This window comes from Procambarus clarkii, chromosome 13, assembly GCF_040958095.1.
Source record: "Procambarus clarkii isolate CNS0578487 chromosome 13, FALCON_Pclarkii_2.0, whole genome shotgun sequence".
Taxonomy (NCBI): Eukaryota; Metazoa; Arthropoda; class Malacostraca; order Decapoda; family Cambaridae; genus Procambarus; species Procambarus clarkii.
This window is the reverse complement of record NC_091162.1, coordinates 977,101-997,857: the sequence shown is the minus strand read 5'-3', so window position 1 is coordinate 997,857 and position 20,757 is coordinate 977,101. Positions and strand designations below refer to the sequence as shown.

General features: G+C 44.1%; 1 protein-coding gene across 3 annotated transcripts in view; it reads left to right on the top strand.

Annotated features, from left to right (window-relative positions):
* The window catches only part of LOC123757295 (rab-like protein 3), a 130,779-nt gene extending 119,281 nt beyond the window's left edge, over positions 1–11,498 (top strand). For all 3 annotated transcript variants that reach the window (XM_045740852.2, XM_069323540.1, XM_069323541.1), the window contains one exon: positions 10,502–11,498. In XM_045740852.2, the coding sequence (XP_045596808.1) occupies positions 10,502–10,693 (192 nt within the window). In that variant the 3' untranslated portion in view covers positions 10,694–11,498. The remainder of the gene's footprint in view (positions 1–10,501) is intronic.
* The last annotated feature ends 9,259 nt before the right edge of the window (positions 11,499–20,757 follow it).

Sequence of the window (20,757 nt, the reverse complement as noted above, 5' to 3'; positions counted from 1 at the left end):
CTTGTTTGGTCCTGCTTCATGGGCCAAATACCTTGATCTCCTCCCTCTTGATTCTGCGCCTCCTGACGATTTCTCCCTCCATCGGCATTTTGTAGATTCCGTGGATGCGTCTGTTACTTTCAACCCCACTCGTCTCGGTACACGTGTCGTTGCTGCTCCTTCTCAGGATGCAGCTTCCCGCTTGGCTGCCTTATCTTGCCTTGGCGAGATCCCTGTTCGGGTCTCCAAGAACGTTCAGATGAATGCCAGTGTTGCCACTATTCTCCTCCCGCCCCATGTTGCAACTGGTGTTCGGAATCTGCAGGATTGCCACGATAATATTCGGCATATCCTTGATGCCCAAGGCCATTCTGTTCTCCAGGTTGATTCGTTTACTCGTCCCCCTCGTGGTCGTCGATGTCAACCCCTTCGCGTTGTGAAGATCACCTTTGATGGTAGGACCCTTCCATCCTCGGTCATTCTTGCTGGTGCTAGGTGCTTTGTCCAGGAGTATATTCCTTCTCCTCGACTTTGTAATAAGTGCTGGAGATTTGGGCATGGTGCCCTTCGCTGCTCTGGGACTGTCTCTCTCTGTCCTTTGTGTGGGGGTGAAGGTCACTCTAAGTCGGAGTGCACTTCTCCCCAAGCTCGCTGCCTCAACTGCGGTGAGGCCCATCCTACCTTCTCCCGTGCCTGTATCCATTACAAGCTTGAGGCAGCCGTCCTCAACCTGAAGCACCGGGAGCGTTTATCTTTTCCTGAGGCGAGGCGCCAGGTTCGCCGGCTCCCGCCTTATACTAACATCTCTTATGCTCGCGTGTTGCGCTCTTCCTTTCCTCGTCCTTCCCCCCTTCCTCAGACTCACAACCGTTTCCGGGCCTTGGACCCTGATACGCCCACTGCCCCCTCCTCTGTCCCTTTGTGTTCTGTCCCGAGGGGTCCCCCTCCTGGTCCTCTGTCTGGGGTTCCCCTTCTTTCTACCCGGTCTGTCATGTCTCCTGTGTCTTCTTCCTCGTCCCCCTCCGATCCTCCTTCCCATCCTCTTCCTCCATCTATTGGCTCTCCCCGCCGCCTGTCGGTGCAGGCGGATGTCCATCGCTCTCCTAACGGCCGTCGTGTGTGCTCTCGTTCAGCTTCTCCTGTTAAGACACTAGAATCCGTTGCCCGGTACGTAGTTGCTGGGACACCAGTCTCTTTAAGTCAGAAGCGTAAGCCTGGCTCCTCTCCTTCCTCTTCCCCGGCGGGTAAGAAGGCTTCGCTTTCTTCCTCAGCTCCTCCTTCTGGCTCTGTTGCTCCTTCCCCTCCCGTTTCAGTGATTGCACCCCCTGTTCCTGCTATGGAGGTTTCTTTGGCCCCTGCTTCCCTTTCGGTTACTGCTCTTGCTGGGGTGCGCTCCCCTCTTTCTACTCCCCCTCTTCCTGCTGCTGTCCTTGACTGCTCCTCTCCGTTGTCTCCTCCTCCTTCTCCTCCTCCTCCTCCTCCTCCTCCTCCTCCTCCTCCTCCGGACCCCGCCCGCCCACCTCTGATCTGTTCTCCCGTTTCCTTCCCTCCGTCTTTGCTCAGTTTACCCATGCCCCCTAACCCTGACTTTGTTGATCCTGATCCCGACCCTGATATTCTTTAACGTGTTCTGTTGCTCTTTCACCTTTGTTTCTTCCTTGTTCTCTGTTTTTGTCCTTTCTCTTCTCGTCGTTGTCCATTCTTCAATGGAACGTTCAAGGTTATTATGCCAATTTCCTCGAACTCCAACTTTTGATTTCGCGGTTTTCGCCCCTTTGTGTCTGTCTCCAGGAGCCGATGCTTGGTGCTCGTCCTGGTCGTTTTCGTGGCTATTCCTTTCTCTCCCCCCCCCCCCAGCCGATGGTGGGGCTTCTAATTCTTCTGCTCTCTTGATTCGTGCTGATGTTCCCTTTGTTCCTTTACTTTTTCCTTCGCCTCTCCATTGTTCTGCTGCTCGTATCTTTGTGGGGAAATGGTACACAGTTTGTTCCATTTATCTTCCCCCGAGTGTCCCGCTCTCTCTTCCTGATTTGAAACACCTCCTAGTCTCCTTGCCGGAGCCTGTGCTCCTGCTGGGTGACTTCAATTGTCGTCATTCTCTTTGGGGTGACGTTCTCACGAATACCCGGGGTCGCCTCCTTGAGCCGTTTCTCCTCTCTTCTTCCCTGTCTCTTCTGAATTCTGGTGAGCCCACTCATTTGGACTCTCAGACTCGCACCCTTTCTTGTCTTGATCTTTCTCTCTGCTCTTCTTCTCTTTGCTTAGATTTCACGTGGCAGGTTCTTGATGACCTCCATGGAAGTGATCATTTCCCCATCCTTGTTTCCTTTTTCTCTTTTTGCCCTTCCCTCTCTTTCCCTAGGTGGCAGTTTGCTAAGGCAGACTGGACCCTATTTACCCTCAGTGCTGCTCTCTCTGACCTCTCCCTTCTGCCTCTCTCTCGCGGTCTCCTCCTTTTTCATGACACTGTCTTCAACGCTGCCCTCCGCTCTATTCCTCGCTCTTCCTCTCGGGGTCCACGGAAGTGCGTTCCCCTGGTGGAATGCGGACTGTGCTCGGGCTGTCCGCTGTAAGCGTGCAGCCTGGAAGAGGCACCGCCGTAGGCAGACGACCGATTCTTTTCTTTTCTTTCGGAAAGCGAGTGCGGTGGCCCATAGGGCCATCCGTACGGCTAAACGTGAATGTTGGACATCTTATGTCTCAACAATTACGTCCGAAACCCCTCTGGCCCAGATCTGGAAGCGTATCCGCAAGATAGCGGGTAAGTTTGTTCCCGATGTTTCACCGGTCCTTCACCTCCGTGGTACTCTTGTGACGGACCCGTTGCAGGTCGCTTCCGAACTGGGTTCCCACTTTTCTTCTGTTAGCTCTGGTCTTCATCTTCCCCAATCTTTCCTTCTTCGTAAACCTGTCCTTGAGTCTCGTCCTTTAGATTTCTGCACTCATCTTCAGCTTCCCTATAATGATCCCTTCTCTCTCTCTGAACTTCGTTCTGCCCTGGCCCTCTGCGGTTCTACGGCGGCGGGCTCCGATGGTATTCATTATGAGATGCTTCGCCATCTCCCTCCGAGCACGTCTCAGTATTTACTGAGTCTGTATAATCGGATCTGGGAGTCTTCGTCAGTCCCTGAGGACTGGCTTGATGCCGTTGTCCTCCCTGTTCGCAAACCGGGGTCTCTGGGTACTTCCCCTAAGTACTTTCGCCCTATTGCTCTCACAAGTTGTGTCTGCAAACTCTTTGAACGTATGGTTAACGTTCGTCTGATGTGGTTCCTGGAACACCACCACCTCCTCTCCCCTTCTCAATTTGGTTTCCGCAAGTGCCGCAGCACAACAGATGTCCTGGTGAACTTGGAGGTCTATATTCGTACTGCTTTTGCTGCGAAGACCTCCGTTGTTGCCGTCCTTTTTGACCTGGAAAAGGCTTACGACACCACTTGGCGATATCATATTCTATCTCAACTTCATTCTTTTGGCCTTCGTGGTCATCTCCCTCTCTCTCTCCGCAGCTTCCTCTCTCGTCGTTCCTTTCGGGTGCGCCTTGGTACCGCTCTCTCTGCCTCTTTTCAGTAATAGGAAGGTGTGCCCCAGGGTAGTGTTCTGAGCACTACTCTTTTTCTGGTTGCCCTCAATGGTCTTCTTTCCTCTCTTCCTTCTGGTGTCTTCTCCGCTCTCTATGTCGATGATCTTACCCTTTGCTGTCAGGGTGATGATTCGCCTCTCCTTCAGCGCCGGCTTCAACTTGCAATTGATGCCGTGTCCTCTTGGGCCACCGATCATGGCTTCAAGTTCTCTACTTCTAAGACTTGTGCCATGACTTTTACACGGAAACGGGTCGTTCTTCGTCCCTCTTTGTCACTTTTTGGTCATCCCCTTGACTACAAAGATGCTGCGCTTTTGGGGTTATTCCTTGACACTCGTTTGTCTTGGTCTCCCCATATCTCTTACCTCCGTGTTGAGTGCTCTAAGGCCCTTACCCTCCTTCGGGTCTTGTCCCATACTTCTTGGGGGGCAGATAGGCGCACTCTCCTTGCTTTACATTCCTCTCTCGTCCTGTCTAAGCTCGATTATGGTTGCCCTGCTTACTCGTCTGCTTCTCCTTCTACTCTTCGCCGTCTTGATGCTTTGCACCATACTGGGTTGCGCCTCAGTTCTGGTGCCTTTCGTTCGACTCCCATCCTTAGCTTGTATGTTGACACTGGCTTCCTGTCTCTCCAGGACCGCCGTGATCGCTACTGTCTTCGCTATCTTGCGCGGTCCTTGCAACATCCTTCCTCTCGCCTCTGTCGTGCTTTAACTTTTACCCCTCCTGCGGTTCCTGTTCCTCTTCACCACCTCCCTCTTTCTGTCCGGTTATCTCGCCTACAGGATTCTCTTTCCGTTCGTATTTCTGATGTTTCTCCTCGTGTTGTTCCTTCTTTGCCCCCGTGGAGAGTCCCTCTTCCGCAGTTTTGTACATCCTTGACCCGTATCACTAAAGCTTTTACCCCTCCTACGGTTCTAAAACGCCTTTTCCTCGAGCACTTTTCTTCTCACTCCCGCTCCGTTTCTGTCTTCACCGATGGGTCTAAGTCAGCGGACGGTGTTGGCTACTCTGTTGTTTTTCCTGATCGCACTTATATGTGTCGCTTGCCTCCGGAGACTAGCATCTTTACAGCGGAACTTTATGCTATTCTCTATGCTCTTCGTCTCCTACTTTCTCGTTGTCAGTCTTCCTTTGTAGTTGTTGTTGACTCTCGTAGTGCCCTCATGGCTCTCGGGTCCTTTAATCCAGTTCATCCAGTAGTTGTCGAGATCCAGCATTGGCTGTTTCTCGTTCACAGTAAATTTAAGTCGGTTGAGTTTTGTTGGGTTCCCAGCCATATTGGTGTGTCTTTAAATGAGCGTGCGGATGCTGCCGCCAAGGAAGCTGTCCGCTCTTGTCCCATCTCTCGTAAGGGCATTCCGTATTCCGACTTTTACCCGGTTATCCATTCCTCAGTCCTTACCCGTTGGCAGGCTTCTTGGTTGTCTGTTACTGGTAACAAGCTACGTACTCTTAAATGTTGTGTTTCCTCGTGGCAGTCCTCCTTCCACCGTAACCGGCGGTGGGAAACAGCTCTGGCGAGGTTACGTATTGGCCATACTCGCTTAACCCATGGTCACTTGATGGAGCGCCGCCCTGCTCCTTATTGTCCTAGTTGCATTGTCCCTCTTACGGTCGTGCATGTCCTTCTTGAATGTCCTGACTTCCAGGACGAGCGTATGTCTTGCTTTCCGACCGCCCCTCGCGGTCGCCTGTCCCTCGATAGAATTCTTGGTGACTTGGATACTTTTGATATCGTTCGCCTTATGCGTTTTTGTTCTCGTATTGGCATCCTTGGTGATATTTAGCGCCCTCTGATTATTTTGCGTCTTTGATGGTGCTACATAGCCTTCCCGGTTTGGTGCCTTCTTTTGATAATTACTTACTTGCTTTCCGACCACCCCTCGCGGTCACCTGTCCCTTAATAGAATTCTTGGTGACTCGGATACTTTTGATATCGTTCGCCTTATGCATTTTTGTTCTCGTATTGGCATCCTTGGTGATATTTAGCGCCCTCTGATTATTTTGAGCATTTGATGGTGCTACATAGCCTTCCCGGTTTGGTGCCTTCTTTTGATAATTACTTACTAAGCTGATATGCTAATGTCAGACTTTGGCATCAGTGTGGTTGGAAGCATGTATGTCTGCCATCGACTGGGTTAGGCACCCAGAAAGGTAAGCGTCCCAAAACAAACCCCTATTCTGGTGAAAATTGCAACCAAAAGCCAAATGAGTGGACAGAACTCCCCAAACAAAACTAGCAAACTAGTATGACATCACCCGTTGCCGCGTCGCCGTCTGCGCAACTTCCCCCCTCCCAGGGAGGGTGGGGATGGGGGAGCCCCAGACCTCCCACGCCGGCGATCCACACCCTGGTTCTGAGGCTGGATGTCAAAACACGAAAAACCGCCAACCGGAGGGAGGGAGGGATGCCGGGAAGCCTCCGGGAGCTCACTACCCACAGAGGAAAGAAGAGGGACTTACCCGGGAAGCGGTTGCTGCTCACACCTCAACCCAAAGATGAGACCACTGGCTGCATCCGCCGACCCAAAGCGACACAGGCTCGACCAGGCCCCGGGACGTAAACAAGATAACGAGCAACAGGACCCTGTTCGACCACCAAAATCCTCGCTCCCGAATGTCAGCCCAAGATATATTCCCAAAGAAGGCGGCGAGAGCCCCGAACTTGCAAATGTTATGGGCACGGTGGATGGACACCAGGCTGGCTAGCCTTAATAATCCTGCGGACAACCTGGGAGACCCGTACCCGCGAACAGGGAAGGAGGGAAACCGGATCAACCCAAAGCACGTCCATGGACACAGAAGCCGTGTTAAGCTATATGCCACATAAATTTTTGTGGCATATTGGTTTTTATGCCATAAAATAATTTTATGCCCCCGCCGCGCAAATAACGGCGGAAAGCCGCAACCGGACACAAAACATGATGCACCCCCGGCCAAACCAACCAAGCATTAACAATCCAGGGACCTCTCCGAAAAGCAGCAGTCTCATTCTTCGCCAGAAAAGAAGAAGGCTGCAGACGAACAAACCAATCGCCCCGACCAAAGGAGCAGAAACCCCTGCGCCGGAGCAGAGCATGAAGCTCACCAACCCGACCCCCAGAGGCCAATGCCAACAGGAAAAGAGCCTTCGAAAAACAATCCGGAACTGAAGGGGCCACAACAAACTGAGGAGAAGAAAGAAAAGAGAGCACTCTGTCCAAAGACCAGGATGGCTCGGGCGGCGCATGAGTAGGCTGGAGGTGAAACAATGCCCGAGGCAACTAGCAAAACGGCGCAGACGTAACATCAATACCGAAAGCAAGCTGCAACGGCTCCGCCAGCACCGCACGATACGAGGTGACAGTGTTAGGCATAAGGTGATGGTCCTGAAACAACCAAGAGAGAAAGGACACCACCCAAACAAAGGGAGGACAATGACGAAGACGTAAGAAGAACCGGAAGGACCAGCAGGAAACCTCATACTGCCGCTGAGAAGAAGCATGCAGGTGGGACAATAACAAGGAAGCCACCTGATCACCATAGAGATGATGAGTAAAAAAACTCGTCAAAAAAACATGCGCGAAGACTCGAGGAGCAGATCAAACCATCCACATGACGTACCAGTCCGATCTGCTGGAAGAGGCAAAGCCGCGGGAAAACCTCCGGGTTCGGACACTGAGCAAGCAGTGCCTGAAACCCCGGCTGGGTTGGCCATCACGGGGCCAAGAGGACAACTCTCCTCTGGTAAGTTTCCAAGCGAGTCAGGACCTGGAGCAACAGCTGAACCGGGGAAAAGAGGTACAGGATGCCCCACCTCGACCAGTCCTGCCGAAAGGCATTGACCCCGATGGCCTCGCAATCTGGGAAGGGCGCCGCGACCACGCCATTGCGAAGAGGTCCACCTCGGGACAACCGAACATCTGGCAAAACCAACTGAAGGAATCGACATCGACCATCCATTTCGTGGAGAGGGGAACAAAACGGGACAGGCCTTCGGCCAAGACGTTGAACACTCCCGCACGTGAACTGCCAAGAGAGCCAAACCCCGAGAACTCAGCAGACGAGTCACCCGAAGCGGCCAGCGCCAAAGAGCCAAGGACCACATTGAACCCTCCCCTGGTTCAGACAATGAACAACCGGGAACCGTCCGAATGGAGCCGGATCGTCGAACCACGGGCGACCCAAATCCTCCAAAGAGCGAACCACACTGCCGCAAACTCCCGCACCGTGCTGTGGGCCCGACGGAAGGACAGACCCCCACCGCCCCTGGCCGGCCTGGTGAGCACTGGTCACAAAGCCCCAGCCAAGAGACGATGCGTCCGTGAACACATTGAGCGGGGCCTCATGTAGGCACCAAGGCACTGAATCCCGAAAAACCCAAAGAAGGAAGCCGGCAACGCAGCAGCAGATGCAAAGCCCCCGGGGTCCGAACCCAGTGATCACGAGAGGGGCAGAAGAGATGTCCTCGAAGGAACCAGAACAGCCGATGAAGCCAAACTTGATCCGGCGGGTAGACCAACATCGCAAAGTTCATGCTCCCGCACAGACCCTCGAGCAACAGCTTAAATAAGTGCATAGGTGACATACTAAACATAATAGATACCCTTAAAAAGCTTCATAGAAAACACCGACCTTACCTAACCTTGTTAGTATCTTAAGATAAGCATCTTATAGCTTCGTAATTACAATTGTTACTTAACCTATTATAGGTATAGGTTAAGTAACAATTGTAATTACGAAGCAATAAGATGCTTATCTTAAGATACTAACAAGATTAGGTAAGGTCGGTGTTTTCTATGAAGCTTTTTAAGGGTATCTATGATGTTTAGTATATCACCTATGCACGTAGTTAATAAGTCAATATTGACTATACGAATTTGCAAGAACGGGTTGAAGACCCAGCCATGTCCGAACCTGGGAGGGAACCAGAGGGGACTTCATCCAGTTCTCCAAGAACCCGAACCCGGCGAGCTGGGAAAGCATCAAATGCGTGGCAAGCAGACAACCGGACCAGCTGAGAGCCCAAACCAGCCAGTCGTCGAGGTAGGCCAATGCCTGAACACCTAAGAGATGCAGGCGGGCCACCATGACCCGCGTAAGGCGTGTGAACACGCGAGGCGTCGGGTTCAACCCAAACAGGAGATAATGAAAGCGGTAATCCTGACGCCCCACAACAAAACCGAGCCAGTCCCTGAACCCTGGATGAATCGGGATGTGCTAATAAGCGTCCCGGAGGTCCAGGGACAACACCCAAGAGCCTGGCTCCAACAGGAGACGAACCTGGGACAGCGTGGTCATCCGAAAGGAGGGGGCAATAAACCCAGGGGTTCAGACGAAACAAGTCCAGAATGAACCGCAGATCCGCACAGTCCCGTTTCGGTACTGGGAACAGACGGGAAACCCATCTGAGGGACGCCATCGTTTTGACCACGCCCAAGCAAACCCACTCCAAGATGACCTGACAGAGCGTAGGAGGAGAAGAGGAGGCCTGCCCCGAACCCCCGGAGGGAGGAGGGGCCACCCAACACCACTGCAAGCCAATAGAAACGTCCCGAAACGTCCACAAATCGTGGGACCAGGCGTGAGCGAACAGCACAAGCCTCCCCCCCCCCACCATCACCCCATCAATGGGGCGAACTGCGAAAGGGCCGACACCCCTTACGAGACCCAAAACCTCACACAGAGCGAACACCGTGTCGACTAGACGAAGGTGGGTCCGGAGGAGGAGCCGAACCCGACTCCAGTGGCCTACCATGACGAGAGGAACACTGAGCCTTGGCATGACCCTTCTGGGAAGGCCCACTACGGGACCCCCGGAGAACAAGCAAGTCCGACAGGATGGCAAGAACCCGAAGCAGCCTGAATATACTGCGCAACGGCTGAAGCCTCAAACAGGAGAAGACAAAAAAGGCGAAGACATCCTAAGAGCCTAGGCCCAAGCAGATTCCACAGAGGAGGCAAACACCATCTGCTGACATGCAAGCCGGGAAGCATAAAACAGAGCATCAACCTCAAGAACTGGAGTGTGGATAGTTGGCGCGGGAGGTCTGGGGCTCCCCCTTCTCTCTCCCGGGGAGGGGGTAGCTGTGCAGACAGCGGCGTGGCGACGGGTGGCGTCATACTAGTTTTGTTTTAGGAGTTCTATCCACTCTTGGCTTTTGGTTGTAATTTTCACCAGAATAGGGGCTTGTTTTGGGACGCTTACTTTTCTGGGTGCCTAACCCGGTCGATGGCAGACATAGAATGCTTCCAACCACCCGGAGGTTTCTATAGGGCATTGCTTCCCCTTGCCTCTCTAGAGGGGGGGGGCCAGGTTCTGGCTCGTGGTTTCCGGTAGGTCCATAAGAACTCCATTCACATGACTGATGCCAAAGTCTGACATTAGCATATCAGCCTAGTAAGCTCTGGTGAGCCATAGGGGCTCCCCCCAGAAAAATATTTTTGGAACATTGATGAAAGTAACATATATTAACATTTGACAATGAATTTATTTGATATGTAACAAAATAGAGTATAATAACATAGTTATTCATTATTATTTGTGTTATGTATTACTCAGCAATGCTATAAATGCATCAGCTGCATATCCACTTTGTGGACACTTCTTATTACTATTCTTCTTTGAGTGTCAGACAGGTGCTTGCATCTCTTTATTACAATATATATTGTAACCCTCAGTTCCAGTTAATGGGAGCTATTCTCCGTATGTATCGACAAAACGTTCTTATTTCTACAAAAATTTGTCTAAAATCAATTTCTGAAAATATTTTGATGAAAGTTTCACGATGCTGTAGCCAATAAGTTGGAGATTTGTTTAACTTTTTAAGTTATTTTTTCATAATTCAAATATTTTTCGCTTCCGGGCACCCCCAATATGCTCGGTTTAAGGGTCAAATGTTTGGTATAATTATGATTCATACTGCAGCATCCATATATTTAATAATTTTATTTCAGAACACATTTGATCAACGCTCTCTTGCACCAGGCTCCAGCAATGCAGTCAGACTATCTCGTTTCTTTGATAAAGTCATTGAAAGGCAGCAAACGACGACCTCAAGGACCGATGGAGCATTTTCATATCTTGAAAGAGAGAACCCTATGTACAGAAGAAATAAAAGTACATCTACTTTTATTGTTACTAGCTAAATGATCTGGGTATTTTGTTTCAAGATTTTCCTGAAGTAATAGTTTTAACATTTTGTATTCAGTCTAGCAATACATGTACTGTTTATAGTGACTGATACCATACAGAGAATAGTGTGTGTATATTGTAACTGATACCATACAGAGAATAGTGTGTGTGTATATAGTGACTGATACCATACATAGTGGTGTGAGTATAGTCACTGATACCATACAGAGTAGTGTGTGTGTATAGTAACTGATACCAAACAGAGAGTACAGTATGTGTACATGATGACTGATCAATACATATACAGAGAATACAGTATGTGTACATGATGACTGATCAATACCATACAGAGAATACAGTATGTGTACATGAGGACTGATCAATGCACATACAGAGAATACAGTATGTGTACATGAGGACTGATCAATACACATACAGAGAATACAGTAAGTGTACATGAGGACTGATCAATACACATACAGAGAATACAGTATGTGTACATGAGGACTGATCAATACACATGCAGAGTACTGTATGTGTATATAGTGACATGACAGGATAGATGTACTAAAGTGTGTGGAAGGGAAAATCAAAGTAGATAAAGGGTTATTAGGAAGTGACCATGTTAGAGTGCAGGATATTGTGCTGAGAAGAGCCTATATGTAGCATTATCCAGTAAGTTGTGATTACCTTAACTTATGGAGGCAAGAGCTCACCCATATAATTGTTTTATTCAGTGGTGAGAAATCTGAATAATCTGGCTATCTTACAAGAAAGGAAAGTTTTCTAATTTATTAATAAATAAGGATGAACCGGAAACGTTGTGTGATTTAACCTTGCGATACGGGCCTGACAGCTGATTAGACAGCACTCGGGGTTCATAGTCCTAAGGGTCCGGGTTTGATCCCCGGCGGAGGCGGAAATAAATGGGCAGGGTTTCTTTCACTCTGATGCACTTGTTGACCTAGCTGTAAATAAGTACCTGGGAGTTAGAGAGCTGCTACGGGCTGCTTCCTGGGGATGTGAGTGTGTGTGTGTATGTAATTACCTAAGTGTAGTTACAGGATGAGAGCTACGCTCGTGGTGTCCCATCTACCCAGCACTCTTTGTCATATAACGCTTTGAAACTACTGACAGTTTTGGCCTCCACCACTTTCTCACTTAACTTGTTCCAACTGTCTACCACTCTGTTTGCGAAAGTGAATTTTCTTACATTTCTTCAGCATCTTTGTTTAGTTAGTTTAAATCGATGACCTCTTGTTCTTGAAGTTCCAGGTCTCGGGAAATCTTCCCTATCGATTTTATCAATTCCTGTTACTATTTTGTACGTAGTGCTCATATCACCTCTTTTTCTTGTCTTCTAGTTTTGGCATATTTAATGCCTCTAACCTCTCCTCGTAGCTCTTGTCCTTCAGTTCTGGGAGCCATTTAGTAGCTTGTCTTTGCACCTTTTCCAGTTTGTTGATGTGCTTCTTACAACCCACTCTCGCACAAGACAGCACATATATGACTTAATGCATAAAGTCAATATGTTGAATATGAATTAGTACATATGTGGTATACTCCCAGTTACATTTTTTCCAAGGCACAAACTCTTCCTCACGTACCAATTTACGTCTCACAGTAGTCGTCCATCGACGTAAACAACAGAATAGTCTTGATTGGTTCACTTATAATGAAAATTATTGTTTTCAGGTCCCACATGGGTTGTGAAATTTACCTGCACAGTTTACCTACTGAAATTTTACCTGACTAAGAGTCCATGCTCTTAGAATATTACAGATCAGCTACATCCTATTGAAGCTTCATAGTTTTGTTTTGAGAAATATTAGTTGTTCTTAGTAAATTATAGTAAGGACTATAAATTATTACGTAGAATAATAGTGCTTCACCAATCAACTTTATATACACTTTTTTGTGCTTTAAAAATCTTTAAAGAATGTATTACACATATAGACACATATCAACACATATCTCTCAGGCAGCTATCCAAACTCTCTTCTTCTTTCGCCAAAAATATTTGAAAAAATTATCTACAAACAGCTCTACTATCTCGTAAAATTCAACATTCTTAGCCCCTGTCAGTTTGGCTTCCGCTCCCAAAATAGTACCAACGATGCAATTATTAGTCTCCTTGATATAATTTACTCAGCCCTTGACAAAAATGAGTTTCCGATTGGACTCTTCATTGACATGAGAAAGGCCTTTGACACTGTTAATCACAATTACTTCTTACGTAAACTCCATCATTATGGAATCCGAGGCCCATGCACTGGATTATATCCAATCCTATCTAAGTGATAGACACCAATGTGTAACCATCAATAATATAACCTCTCCCACTCTACCAATAACCGTTGGAGTGCCATAGGGCATCATCTTGGGACCTCTCCTATTTCTTATATACATCAATGATCTGCCTAATGTCTCTAACATTCCGAAACCTATTTTGTTTGCTGATCATACTACCCTCATTTACTCTAACCCCAACCCACATACACTTAATGATGATGTTAATAATGAACTAAAAAAAAAGTCCACTTATGGATGTCAACCAATAAACTAACGCTTAACATAGAAAAAAACCTACTACAACTTATTTGGAAGCAAATCTACAAATGCAATTCAGCTTCAGATAGATAATGTAAACATTAGCAATAAAAATGATGGAAAGTTTCTTGGCCTATTCCTAGACAAGAGACTCAACTTCAGCACCCACATACAACACATAACAAAGTCTCTAAAACAGTTGGTATACTCTCCAAAATCAGATATTATGTACCTAACTCTGCTCTCATCTCAATATATTATGCACTAATCTATCCCTATCTTAATTATGGTATCTGTGCATGGGGTTCAACCACTGCAAACCACCTCAATTCCATCATCACCCAGCAAAAATCTGCTATCAGAATAATAACAAATTCTGCTTTCAGACAACACTCAGCCCCCTTGTTTAACTCCCTTAACATGCTAAACATAATCTCGCTCCACAAATTTTCTTGTGTCAATTACATTTACAAAACCCCGTTCTTAAACGCAAATCCTGCTCTGAAACTCTCCCTGGACAGATGTAATAGGACCCATTATCACCACACCAGAAATAAATATCTCTTTGATATCCTCAGAGTCAAACTTAATCTGTGAACACTCTATGCAAATAAAGGGACCCAGTCTATGGAACTCACTCCCTAATGAATTAAAAAGCTGTCCAACTTTTGCGTCATTCAAAAACAAAACTAAAAAGCACCTAATCTCATCTGCATAGTTTTTTTACCTTGTTGCTTTAAAATTGCACTGTATCTATTGTTACCCAATCCGAACATCTTTACCAATATGATTATTACTGTCTTGTTATATGTGCTATCAATCTGCTGTACGGTGTCTGTTAATCTTGTTTAAATTACCAATCAAGTTGTCAATGTAATCAACCGGAGCTTTAATATACCAATGTGCTTTAATATACTTTCTATTCTCTCTCATCTCATTTTTTTTCTTGCAATGTTGCAATTCTCAATGTTGAGAATTGAGATTCAATGAAAAATCTCACTGACTTCAACTCAGGTCCCTGGTGGATAGCGCGCAGGACTCGTAATTCTGTGGCGCGGGTTCGATTCCCGCACGAGGCAGAAACAAATGGGCAAAGTTTCTTTCACCCTGAATGCCCCTGTTACTTAGCAGTAAATAGGTACCTGGGAGTTAGTCAGCTGTCACGGGCTGCTTCCTGGGGGTGGAGGCCTGGTCGAGGACCGGGCCGCGGGGACACTAAAGCCCCGAAATCATCTCAAGATAATCTCAAGATAAGATGTATCTGTTGTCATTTAATTAATTCTGCTAGAATTTACGTACTTAAAATTATCTGTTAGATTAAGGACCTGCCCGAAATGCTGCGCGTACTAGTGGCTTTACAAGATTGTAAATACTATGCTATTTATTCTCTCTAACCAATGTACCTTCTTGTATATAAATAAATAAATAAATAAATAAATAAATAAAGTATTGTAGGAAGATCAACAGAAAACGATGTTATGTTGGTATGTATATGGGGTAAACTACTGCAAACAGGACGATTTTCTGAGGTTGGAAGAAAACGTGCTCAGATTGGGGACTTGTTTATTTTATAATGGTAAATAATAAATAAATATATAATAAATTAATAAAAATAAATTAATTATTATTATTATTATATAATAATAATAATAACAAATAGTATAATGATAAGTAATTATTTTTATGAATCAAATAGCTAATTAGGGTGAATGATAAATAATTATTGATTAGTGCATAACAATAAAGTATTAAAGAATAACTATAATGAATAATCCTTATAATGATAAAGTATTAAATCAATTACAATTAATAACTACATCTATAGTTAGTAATTGAAAGTTGCATTAATTTAATTACAATTCATGGGAATTCAAGTTCAAGTATGTTTATTGAGATAAGCAATAAATACATCTCAAAGGGATAGAGTATCTACCCCTATCTTAATTATGGTATCTGTGCATGGGGGTCTACCACTGCAAACCACCTTAAGCCCATCGTCACACAGCAAAAATCTGCTATCAGAATTATAACTAACTCTGCTTTCAGACAACGCTCAGCTCCCTTGTTTAAATCCCTAAACATGCTAAATATTAACTCCCTCCACACATTCTCTGGTGTCAACTACATTTACAAAACCCTGTTCTTAAATGCAAACCATACTCTGAAACTCTCCCTGGACAGATGTAATAGGGCCCATTATCACCACACCAGAAATAAATATCTCTTTGATATCCCCAGGGTCAAACTTAATCTGTGTAAACACTCTATGCAAATTAAGGGACCTAGTCTATGGAACTCACTCCCTAGTGAATTGAAAAACTGTAAAACTTTTGCCTTATTTAAAAGCAAAACCAAAAAGTACCTAACTTCATCTTCTTAGTTTCCTACACTGAGCTTTAAATTTGCTCTGTACCTAGTGTTACCCAATCTCCTAATTTTTATGTAATATCAAACAACCTTATCATTGTGTTCATTGCTGTCTTCTTTTATGTGCTAGCCATATGCTGTATTGTGACTACCAATTTTTGTCAACTACCATTCAAGCTGTCATTGCAATCAATCTTATATTGTTTCTGCTGTATTGTGCCTACCAATTTGTTGTCAACTACCATTTTAAGCTGTCATTGCAATCAATCTTAGCTACCTATGTGCTTTAATATACTGTACCTACAATTTTCTCTCATCTTTTTTTTTTTTTTTTTTTTAATTTCATGTAATCTGTTATCATTTTTTTGTCTATAAATTTTGCAAGTATTTACCTCCTTAAAATTTTCTTAGATTAAGGACCTGCCCGAAACGCTGCGCGTGCTAGTGGCTTTACAAGACTGTATAATTACCATATTTGTATCCTCACATTCCTTATGTACATTCTTGTATATGCATAAATAAATAAATAAATAAATAAAAAATAAGTAGCTTAGGCTATTTCTACCCCCCTCTACTTCAAGTCCCTCAAGGGGCGCACAAATGCTGTGAGTAGGGTCCGTCTAATTACCACAAGCTACCACAAACTACACAAACTTCAGAAAGCTTCCTGGCAATACGTTAGTAATGAATAAATATGATATATTAAGTTAGGCTGACCTAACCTAACCTAACCTATCCTAACCTATCCTAACCTAACCTAACCTAACCTAACCTAACCGAAGCTTGGATCGTCGACTTGATTTGGCGTCACCAGCTTTTTATTTTCGTCTAATTTCTTTATAAAAAGATACTTTTTCAGATTAAAATTATGTTTTTTCGTGTTGTACATTCAGCACCAACATTATAATGAGTAAATATATCATATTTATTCATTACTAACGTATTGCCAGGAAGCTTTCTGAAGTTTGTGTAGTTTGTGGTAGCTTGTGGTAATTAGACGGACCGCATGTAAATTGAATCCTTCCAAGTAGACTTTCCTCTGCCATAAGTGAAGGACGAATTTGTATTTATTATTGAATAATTCTTAAGTGTCTTACTACTGTCCACTATTGCCATTCTCTTTATCATTTCTTCACCCTCTTGGATCATCTTGATTCTTGTTTTTATTTGTTTCAAGGTTAACTGACATACAACATCAACAAGAGTTTTTTCAGTGGCTCTCTTCGCTATGTCATCAACTACCTCATTCAACAGTATTCCCACATGTGAAGGGATCCACATGAATCTTACTTTATACCCAGTTTTTTCTAGTCTCTTAACATTCTCTCTACACTCTATCACAATATTCTGATATACTGGGCGTCTGCTATTTAAAGATTCTAACGCTCCTCTGCTGTCAATAAAGAAGCAAGCATTTTCACCACATTTGACTACTTCCTGTAATCCTGCTAATACACCTTGGAGTTCAGCCTGCGTTGAAGAGACATTGTCAGTTAAGCGGCGTCCAATAACAGTATCTACAGTGCCGATGTCAGTGTACTCCCTGATCAAGACTCCACATCCTGCCTTCCCATCCCTAGCTACTGACCCATCACAATATACATGTAGATGTTTTCTGTAGGCAGTTTTCTAATTATACAATCATATGTTGCCCCCAGCTCTCCTATTTCATACATACATTTTTTCTTTTGCAAGGGAGTAATTACTACATCTACATTACAATCCTCCCATGGTGGTGTGAATTTTCTCTTGGGCACAGCAATACACTCTGTAATAACATCATACTTTATAACATTAGAACATAAGTTATTCACATATGCTCTCTTCTTCATCATACACTGTTCACTACTTCCCATGCACCTTTTGAACCGAGAGGATTAATTCATTAGCTCCCCTACCTCTCATTAATCTAATGGCAGAGGCTACATTTATCTCTACAATTCTATCCCCAATACTCTGCAGATTCAACTCCATCCTCATTATCTCAATCATAGCATTTCTTGGGCATCCTAAGATAATTCTCATGGCTTCATTTTGTACCTTCTCCAACTTGCCCATCCTACCTTTACCAAAACAAGAAATGACAGGTGCAGCATAATCAATAAGAGATCTTACAGTACTCAAGTATATCATTCGTAGCACAGGGACTCCCACTCCCTTTCCACAGCATGCCAAGGCCTTCAGAGGTTGTAATCTCTTCCGACATTGACCCAACAGTCTGTTCATCTCAGCTTCCAAACTCTCATGGGTATATCCAACATATATGCCTAAATATTTATATATATTAACACTATATTTTTACCGTTTATTTTCAATATAATGGGCCTCCGACTTCTACATTCAAACTTAGTTTTGTTTTCATTAACCACCAGTCCCATATGGTGACACAGGTTTCCGAAATTGTCCAACACTTTGAACCTTTGAAATATCTTTGCCCTGAAACAAAATATCATCCAGAACTTAATACTTCCAGAACCGTAGTCGGTTCTGGAAGTATTAAGGCAGTAAGGGTGGGCAGAAACGGGCATGCAGTATGAACGTGACGGGCAAGGAACCTACCCCTTAAGGGTACTGCTGGAATTAGTTTGTAAGAGGAGGGGGACATTTCCGGAAGCGAACTGGGCAAGTGTCATTAATGGATAAAGCCAGGGTTATACCCTGCAGAAACTCTGAAAAGGAACACTGGCACAGGGGATAGGAGTGACTAGAGGGGAAAGGAAGAGAAAAAGATCTTCCAGGAAACTAGTCTGTAGCAAAGTGAGGTAACTACCAAACCGAGCAGAATTTTAGCGGGAAAAACTCAGACAAGTGAAAAATGTTGAAATCAGTTACCGTATCTGGGTCAAGGGCAGAAGTTAATCCAGGGGGAGGGATCTAGCAAGTAATAATTCATTTCAAAATAATCCAATAGAATAATATAAAACAATAGAACAGCTCAACATAATCAATATTTATATGACCACTATGTATATATTATCAAATCAATATATAAATAAAACCATAAATCAAATATAAGAAACAGGTCTTAAGGCGTAACTGCAACATGCTTGCGTCCAGAGTGACACGAACACAAATTATAAGGATGGTAACCGAGTCCGTTACAGTGATCTCCATTGTATGTTGGCCTCGGAAAGCATGTTAGAGCTGAATAGGTAGCCTAAGAAACTGCCTTAAGAGGCGTAAATGAGTTCAGTCTTGGAGTGTCAATGAGCATTCTGCGAGCAGCAGTACCCCAAGAACTTCAAGATCTGGGGATCTGAGGCAAAGAGAAATGGACACCAGGAAGGCTAGGGATCCGTAAATGTAAAATAATTAATGTAATTATTATAGTAAAATAACAGAAGTAAAGACGAAAATAGTAAACCAACTCCCAGACCCATAATAAATTACTACGGACAAGATGGGAATAATAAAATGAATGACAATACTATAAATTAGTATAGCTACTAATATATATATATATATATATATATATATATATATATATATATATATATATATATATATATATATATAGTAGCATATATAGTACCACTATATATATATATATATATATATATATATATATATATATATATATATATATATATATATATATATATATATATATATATATATATATATATATATATATATATATATATATATATATATAGTGGTGCCCATATCTTAAGAAGCACATCAACAAACTGGAAAAGGTGCAAAGGCATGCTACTAAGTGGCTCCCAGAACTGAAGGGCAAGAGTTACGAGGAGAGGTTAGAGGCATTATATATGCCAAAACTAGAAGACAGAAGAAAAAGAGGTGATATGATCACTACATACAAAATAGTAACAGGAATTGATAAAATCGATAGGGAAGATTTCCTGAGACCTGGAACTTTAAGAACCAGAGGTCATAGATTTAAACTAGCTAAACACAGATGCCGAAGAAATATAAGACAATTCACTTTCGCAAACAGAGTGGTAGACGGTTGGAACAAGTTAGGTGAGAAGGTGGTGGAGGCCAAGACCGTCAGTAGTTTCAAAGCGTTATATGACAAAGAGTGCTGGGAAGACGGGACACCACGAGCGTAGCTCTCATCCTGTAACTACACTTAGGTAATTACTGGCACCCTGGCATGGCACCATTGGCACTATGGGATGGCACCACTGGCACCCTGGGATGGCACCACCTTTACCCTGGGATGGCACCACCTTTACCCTGGGATGGCACCACTGGCACCCCTAGGATGGCACCACTGGCACCCTGGGATGACACCACTGGCACTCTGTTGGGCAGTGTTCATTGTCCCTCGTCTTTTCTTCATAGGTAGTCCATACGGGGCATTTGAATGGTTTTGGAAAAGTTGTTCAAAGTTTCAGTACTGCAGCCTAAATAGAAAGGGAATGGAATGGAGGATAAAGCGCGAAGCCATTACGACAATATAGCACTTGGAAGGGGGGTCATGATAAGGATTTGGGATGGCAATGGTTGAAGGAATGGTAAGGAAGATATAATTTTTTTTTTCAACAAAAATTAGACATTTTCAAGTGACTTCACACCCTTCACCTTTTCAGATATAATCATTCTATGACACTTTCCTGACACATTAGCATATAATAAAGGTTCTGAAGTTTGGGAGTTTCCAAAACATCTTTAGTTTTCCCTAATACAAATATTCAAAGTTCCCCCCCAAAAATTATGCATATATGTCATGTTTATTGCTATTATAAAATCAATAAATGAACTTAGGAAAAAACGCTCCCTTCGGAGTTTAGAGACATAAACTTTACATATAAGGTGTAAGTTTCATGTAAATTGATAGGCTCACCCTTACAGATAGGCTTACGTGCAGTCAGGTGTATAAGTTTCTTACAAATCATCCGATAAAAAAAAATGAAATTTTATTTTTTATTTTTTTTAACTTAATCATTTTTCTAATAATACTAATTATAATATTCTTGTAATATATGCTATTGTGATAGATGAGAGTCATAGGGATGATTTCAGTTGACACTTGTGTTTCATGATCGTTTTGGAACATTTTGGAATAATTTTGACACCTACTTCAATATTTTTTTCTCCCTTCCTATTTATGCTTCGATGATAAGACTTGGACAAGATGAAACTCTTTTAATATAAAACTCGTCAAAAAAGTTTGATTGAAATCGAACCAGTT